The 7,668-nt window shown below is 55.3% G+C and overlaps 1 protein-coding gene across 1 annotated transcript; it reads right to left on the bottom strand.

Moving 5' to 3' along the window:
- Positions 1-2,272: 2,272 nt before the first annotated feature.
- LOC144591863 (guanine nucleotide-binding protein-like 1) lies at positions 2,273-7,160 on the bottom strand. The gene is made up of 2 exons (XM_078395872.1): positions 6,981-7,160; positions 2,273-2,618 (listed from the first exon to the last, which is right to left on the bottom strand). Exons 1-2 carry the CDS (start codon positions 7,054-7,056, stop codon positions 2,446-2,448), a joined length of 249 nt encoding a protein of 82 aa, XP_078251998.1. The 5' UTR covers positions 7,057-7,160; the 3' UTR covers positions 2,273-2,445.
- Positions 7,161-7,668: the final 508 nt, after the last annotated feature.

Below are 7,668 nucleotides of genomic sequence, written 5' to 3'. Positions count from 1 at the left end.
TTAAACTGTGACCCCTGGTTCTGGACTCCCCCCAACATCGGGAACACGTTTCCAGAATGCTGCCTGGATTAGCTACAGGGAGAGGGTGAACTGACTTGTACTGTTTTGTTCTGGGTTGGCAGAGGTTGAGGGGGAGACTTTATAGAAGGATAACAAGTTGTGAGAGGCACAGATAGGGTAGACAGTCAGAGCCCTTGTTCCCCCCAGGGTGGAAATGTCCAATGTCAGGGAACATTGCGGCACGGACTTGGTGGGCCGAAAAGGCCTGTTTCCGGCTGTATATATATGATATGATATGATGATATTGCGTAAAAGGTGAGAGGGGTAAAGTTTATTGGAGATGAGCGGGACAAGTTGGGGTTTTTTCACACAGAGAACGGTGGGGGGGCTGGAACGCATTGCCAGGGGTGGTGGTGGAGGCAGATGGAATAGTGGTGTTTAAGAGGCTCTAAGATAGGCACACGGAAGTGCAGAGAATAGAGGGATATGGGTCACGTGCAGGCAGAAGAGATCTCTTTAAATTGGCATCAAGTTCGGTTTTATTGGGAGATACTAAAGGAATATTATCAAGATTAATTTTAGATAAATATCAGGAAAGATTTCTCAAAATAGCAATAGTAATAGCAAAAAAATGTGTGGCGGTCACTTGGAAAGATCATAATGAAATAAGAATTGAAAGATGGTATGCAGAAATGCGTAGTTGTATCCCATTGGAAAAAGCTACTTATAATCTGAGAGATAGATATGATTTCTTTTTGAAACTTTGAACCCATTCACTTTAAAACTAGGATTAAGAATTGGAAATATTTAATTTCAGGATTGTTTTGATACCCGTAAAAAGAATTTAATAAGAAATTAGCCGGAAGTGTTTCCTTGTTGTCTCCAGGTTTCCTTCTTTCTTTCTTTCTTTTTTTTTCTTTTTCCTCTTTTTTTTAAACTGGGGTGTGGGGGGGGGTGTGGGTGGGGAGATAATACAGAACAATACATGTATAATCGAATTTATAATGTATAATTGAATTTATAATGTAGGTGTCATTGGGTACGATGAGCTGTAACATGTGTGTGTTTTGTTAAAATTTAAATAAAATTAATTTTTTTTTTAAAAAGTTCGGCACAAACATTGCGGGCCCAAGGGCAGTAGAGAAAAAAAACTGCAGATGCTGGTTAAAATCGAAGCCAGACACAAAATGCTGGAGTAACTGACTGCCTGACCTGCCGTCAGAGTATTGCGTACAGAAGTCGGGAGACAGACCTAAAATGCTGGAGTAACTCAGCGGGACAGGCAGCATCTCTGGAGAGACGTTTCGGATCGAGGCCCTTCTTCAGACTGTACTGTTCTATGTTCAATGTGGAGGCCAATTCACTGGATGTATTCAAGAGAGAGTTAGATTTGGCTCTTGGGGCTAATGGAATCAAGGGATATGGGGTCCTGATTTAGGATGATCAGCCAGGATCATATTGAATGGGTTTATTCACAAAATGCTGGAGTAACTCAGCAGGTCAGGCAGCATCTCGGGAGAGAAGGAATGGGTGACGTTTCGGGTCGAGACCCTTCTTCAGACTCGACCCGAAACGTCACCCATTCCTTCTCTCCCGAGATGCTGCCTGACCTGCTGAGTTACTCCAGCATTTTGTGAATAAATGCCTTTGATTTGTACCAGCATCTGCAGTTATTTTCTTATACTACTTGGGCTATTAACTCAAATCAAGTTGAGTTTATTGTCATATGCACTAGGACGCTGAGGTACAGGTACAATGAAAAATTTGCTAGCAGCAGCTGCATGACAAGTGCATAGTAGAAATAAGGAACTGCAGATGCTGCTTAATGCACAAAAGGACACAAGGTGCTGGAGTAACTCAGCGGGTCAGGCAGCATCTCAGGAGAGAAGGAATGGGTGACGTTTCGGGTCGAGACCCTTCTTCAGACTGATGTCAGGGGGGCGGGACAAAGGAAGGATATAGGTGGAGACAGGAAGATAGAGGGAGATCTGGGAAGGGGGAGGGGAAGGGAGGGACAGAGGGACTATCTAAAGTTGGAGAAGTCGACGTTCATACCGCTGGGCTGCAAACTGCCCAGGCGAAATATGAGGTGCTGTTCCTCCAATTTCCTTATTGAATGGGTGTTGCTGGCTCGAAGGGCTGAATGGCCTCCTCCAACACCTGTTTCTTCTACATTCTATGACACACATCTGCTTCACCACGCTGTCGACCGAGCTGTTCACTGTACCTCAGGACACGTGACAATAAACGGAACTAAAAATGCGTCGCTGCTTTGAATTGAAGGGGGGACAAAGGGATGAGCAGTCAAGAGTGCCCCTACCAGCTCCAAACACACCCCAGCAAGGAATACCCAGTCAATGGTGTGGGGACTGATTGCATCAGCCAGGATTTCTCCTCTCCTCCCCTCCGCTCCCGGCAGGTATCCCGACTGCCCTTCCACTTCCATCACCTGTTAGGGTCGTATCCCTGCTCTCCCGGTTTGCGCAGAACCGGCTGCTGGTTGATTTTCCGGATTGGCAGGGAGAGGGACTCGCTGTCGGACGTGTCCGTCTGCTCCTCGTGCTGGTCGTGGCTGCCGCTCCGGCTGTGGGAGCTGGAACGCACTCCGTCAGGGAAGACTGCAGGAGAAAGGCAAAGCAGTCGGCACTGTAGTACCCGTCACTGGCACCGATCCTGCCCACACTGGGCACCCTGCACTGTGGTGCCCGTCACTGGCATCGACCCTGCCCACACTGGGCATCCTGCACTGTGGTGCTCGTCACTGGCATCGACCCTGCCCACACTGGGCACCCTGCACTGTAGTGCCCATCACTGGCACCAACTCTGCCCGCACTGTGATGCCCATCACTGGCACCCTCCCTGCCCCCACACACACTGGACATCCTGCACTGTAGTACCCATCACTGGCACTGTCCCTGCCCCCACACACACTGGGCATTCTGCACTATTACCTGCCCTGTCCACACTGTCAACCCCACACTATATTCCCTGCCCCAATCCACACTGGGCACCCTGTACTGTATCCCCTTCCCCTGCCCACACGGGACACCATGCACTGTATCCCCTTCCCACACTGGACACCATGCACTGTATTACCTGCCACTGCCCACACTGTACACCCTGCACTGTATCCCCTTCCCCTGCCCACACTGGACACCATGCACTGTATCCCCTTCCCCTGCCCACACTGGACACCCTGCACTGTATCCCCTTCCCCTGCCCACACTGGACACCCTGTACTGTATCCCCTTCCCCTGCCCACACTGGACACCCTGTACTGTATCCCCTGCCCACACTGGACACCATGCACTGTATCCCCTTCCCCTGCCCACACTGGACACCATGCACTGTATCCCCTTCCCCTGCCCACACTGGACACCCTGTACTGTATCCCCTTCCCCTGCCCACACTGGACACCCTGTACTGTATCCCCTTCCCACACTGGACACCCTGCACTGTATTACCTTCCCACACTGGACACCCTGTACTGTATCCCCTTCCCCATCCACACTGGACACCATGCACTGTATCCCCTTCCCCATCCACACTGGACACCATGCACTGTATCCCCTTCCCCTGCCCACACTGGACACCCTGCACTGTATCCCCTTCCCCTGCCCACACTGGACACCCTGCACTGTATCCCCTTCCCCTGCCCACACTGGACACCCTGTACTGTATCCCCTTCCCACACTGGACACCCTGTACTGTATCCCCTTCCCCATCCACACTGGACACCATGCACTGTATCCCCTTCCCCTGCCCACACTGGACACCATGCACTGTATCCCCTTCCCCTGCCCACACTGGACACCCTGCACTGTATCCCCTTCCCCTGCCCACACTGGACACCCTGTACTGTATCCCCTTCCCACACTGGACACCCTGTACTGTATCCCCTTCCCACACTGGACACCCTGCACTGTATCCCCTTCCCCTGCCCACACTGGACACCCTGCACTGTATCCCCTTCCCCTGCCCACACTGGACACCCTGTACTGTATCCCCTTCCCCATCCACACTGGACACCATGCACTGTATCCCCTTCCCCTGCCCACACTGGACACCCTGTACTGTACACCCTGCCCATCTAAACACACAGTCCACTCTGCACTGTACTCCCTGTCCACACTGGACACCCTTCACCGTATTCACAGACCATACTGGAACCCTGCACTGTATTCCCAGCCCCACACCCTTCCCCACACTGTATCTCCAGTCCCACACTGTATCCCCAGTCCCACACCGTATCCCCAGTCCCACACTGCATCCCCAGTCCCACACTGTATGCCCTGTCTGTCCCACACTGTATACCCTGTCCCACACTGTATACCCTGTCCCACACTGTATCCCCTGTCAGTCCCACTGTATCTTCAGTCCCACACTCTATCTCGTCCCACACTGTATCCCCTGTCAGTCCCACGCACTGTATCCCCATGTCCAGTCTGTCCCACACTGTATCCCCATGTCCAGTCCCAGGTCCCACACTGTATCCCGTCAATCCCACACTGTATCTCCAGTCCCACACTGTATCCCCAGTCTGTCCCACACTGCATCTCCAGTCTGCCCCACACTGTATCTCCAGTCCCACACTGTATCCCCAGTCTGTCCCACACTGTATTCCCAGCCCCACACTGTATCCCCTGTCAATCCCACACTGTATCCCCAGTCCCACACTGTATCCCCAGTCTGTCCCACACTGTATCCCCAGTCTGTCCCACACGGTATCCCCTGTCAATCCCACACTGTATCCCCAGTCTGTCCCACACTGTATCCCCATGTCCAGTCCCAGACTGTATCCCCATGTCCAGTCCCAGTCCCACACTGTATCCCCATGTCCAGTCCCAGTCCCACACTGTATGCCCATCCCCAGTCTGTCCCACACTGTATCCCCAGTCAGTCCCACACTGTATCCCCTGTCCCACACTGTATGCCCATCCCCAGTCCCACACTGTATCCCCTGTCCCACGCACTGTATGCCCATCCCCAGTCCCACATTGTGTATCCCCAGTCAGTCCCACACTGTATCCCCATGTCCCACGCACTGTATGCCCATCCCCAGTCAGTCCCACATTGTGTATCCCCAGTCAGTCCCACACTGTATCCCCATGTCCCACACACTGTATCCCCAGTCAGTCCCACACTGTATCCCCATTCCCAGTCCCACACTGTGTATCCCCAGTCAGTCCCACATTGTATCCCCTGTCCCACGCACTGTATGCCCATCCCCAGTCCCACACTGTATCCCCATGTCCCACGCACTGTATGCCCATCCCCAGTCCCACACTGTATCCCCATGTCCCACGCACTGTATGCCCATCCCCAGTCCCACACTGTATCCCCAGTCTGTCCCACACTGTATCCCCAGTCTGTTCACACGGTATCCCCTGTCAATCCCACACCGTATCCCCATGTCCCACGCACTGTATGCCCATCCCCAGTCCCACACTGTATCCCCATGTCCCACGCACTGTATGCCCATCCCCAGTCCCACACTGTATCCCCAGTCTGTCCCACACTGTATCCCCAGTCTGTCCCACACGGTATCCCCTGTCAATCCCACACTGTATCCCCAGTCTGTCCCACACACTGTATCCCCAGTCAGTCCCACACTGTACCCCCTGTCCCACGCACTGTATGCCCATCCCCAGTCCCACACTGTACCCCCTGTCAGTCCCACACTGTATCCCCAGTCAGTCCCACACTGTATCCCCAGTCCCACACTGTACCCCCTGTCAGTCCCACACTGTACCCCCTGTCAGTCCCACACTGTACCCCCTGTCAGTCCCACACTGTATCCCCAGTCCCACACGGTATCCCCTGTCAGTCCCACACTGTATCCCCAGTCAGTCCCACACTGTATCCCCAGTCCCACACTGTACCCCCTGTCCCACGCACTGTATGCCCATCCCCAGTCCCACACTGTACCCCCTGTCAATCCCACACTGTATCCCCAGTCCCACACTGTACCCCCTGTCCCACGCACTGTATGCCCATCCCCAGTCCCACACTGTATCCCCAGTCAGTCCCACACTGTATCCCCAGTCTGTCCCACACTGTATCCCCTGTCAATCCCACACTGTACCCCCTGTCAATCCCACACTGTATCCCCAGTCCCACACTGTACCCCCTGTCCCACACTGTACCCCCAGTCAGTCCCACACTGTACCCCCTGTCCCACACTGTATCCCCTGTCAATCCCACACTGTACCCCCAGTCTGTCCCACACTGTATCCCCTGTCAATCCCACACTGTACCCCCTGTCCCACACTGTATCCCCTGTCAGTCCCACACTGTACCCCCAGTCCCACACTGTATCCCCAGTCCCACACTGTACCCCCTGTCAGTCCCACACCGTATCCCCAGTCTGTCCCACACTGTATCCCCAGTCCCACACTGTACCCCCTGTCAGTCCCACACCGTATCCCCAGTCTGTCCCACACTGTATCCCCAGTCAGTCCCACACTGTACCCCCTGTCCCACACTGTATCCCCAGTCAGTCCCACACTGTACCCCCTGTCCCACACTGTATCCCCTGTCCCACACTGTACCCCCTGTCCCACACTGTATCCCCTGTCAGTCCCACACTGTACCCCCTGTCCCACACTGTATCCCCAGTCCCACACTGTACCCCCTGTCAATCCCACACCGTATCCCCAGTCTGTCCCACACTGTATCCCCAGTCAGTCCCACACTGTACCCCCTGTCCCACACTGTATCCCCAGTCAGTCCCACACTGTACCCCCTGTCCCACACTGTATCCCCTGTCAGTCCCACACTGTACCCCCTGTCCCACACTGTATCCCCAGTCCCACACTGTACCCCCTGTCAATCCCACACTGTATCCCCAGTCTGTCCCACACTGTATCCCCAGTCAGTCCCACACTGTACCCCCTGTCCCACACTGTATCCCCAGTCAATCCCACACTGTACCCCCTGTCCCACGCACTGTGTGCCCATTTCCCATCTCCACCACTCACCCTGCCTTTTCTTCTCTCGCTTCTCCTGCAGCTGCTTCTTCTTCTGCTTCACGCTGAAGGGTTTCTTGCGCGGCATGGCGGGGCGGGGCGGGGCGGGCGGGGGGAACGCAGCCTGGGTGCCGCAGTGCGAGCCCAGGGCCAGGAGCAGGAGCAACAGCCGGCGCACACCCTCCCTCTCGACTCCCCTCCCACCCACTGACTGATGACGTTCCCCTTCTCCCTCCTCCCCCACCACACACCAGGTCCCCCACACACGTGACCTTCAGGTCCCGCCCCCTCTTTCCCATTGGACGTCGCTCCTGCCCGTCAACTCCGCGACTGGATGATTGGTCCGCCGTCCAGGTGCCGCCCCCCTCCCCCCGCCGTGACATAGTGGTCCCGCCCCTTCGCAGTGACGACGGGGGGCCGTCCCTCACCGTGACGTCACGACCCTGCCCCTCCACCCACCCACGTGGGGCGGACGCGCGCTTAACGGTCGCCAACCGGCAACCGGCCGCCCACGTGACTCCCTTGACCAGATGACCGACCCCTCCCCCCACCACGCACGTGAGCGCCAGGTGCCCCCACACACACACACTAAACCGACAGATCCCGCCCCCACCCTCCCATAGGACGCCGCTCCTGCCTGTCACCGTCGCGACTGGATGATTGGTCCGCCGTCCCTGTCCCGCCTCCCTCGCCGTGACGT

This window comes from Rhinoraja longicauda, unplaced genomic scaffold (assembly GCF_053455715.1).
Source record: "Rhinoraja longicauda isolate Sanriku21f unplaced genomic scaffold, sRhiLon1.1 Scf002505, whole genome shotgun sequence".
Classification (NCBI taxonomy): Eukaryota; Metazoa; Chordata; class Chondrichthyes; order Rajiformes; family Arhynchobatidae; genus Rhinoraja; species Rhinoraja longicauda.
Note: the sequence above shows the minus strand (reverse complement) of the source record. Positions and strands in the feature narration are given on the sequence as shown.

What these genes read in the sequence shown, in the direction of transcription:
- LOC144591863 (XM_078395872.1), bottom strand. Translation starts at nt 7,056, where the DNA reads ATGCCGCGCAAGAAACCCTTCAGCGTGAAGCAGAAGAAGAAGCAGCTG. An exon ending in GCGAGAGAAGAAAAGGCAGG is followed by an intron (nt 2,619 to 6,980) that starts GTGAGTGGTGGA and finishes TTTCTCCTGCAG; the next exon opens with TCTTCCCTGACGGAGTGCGT.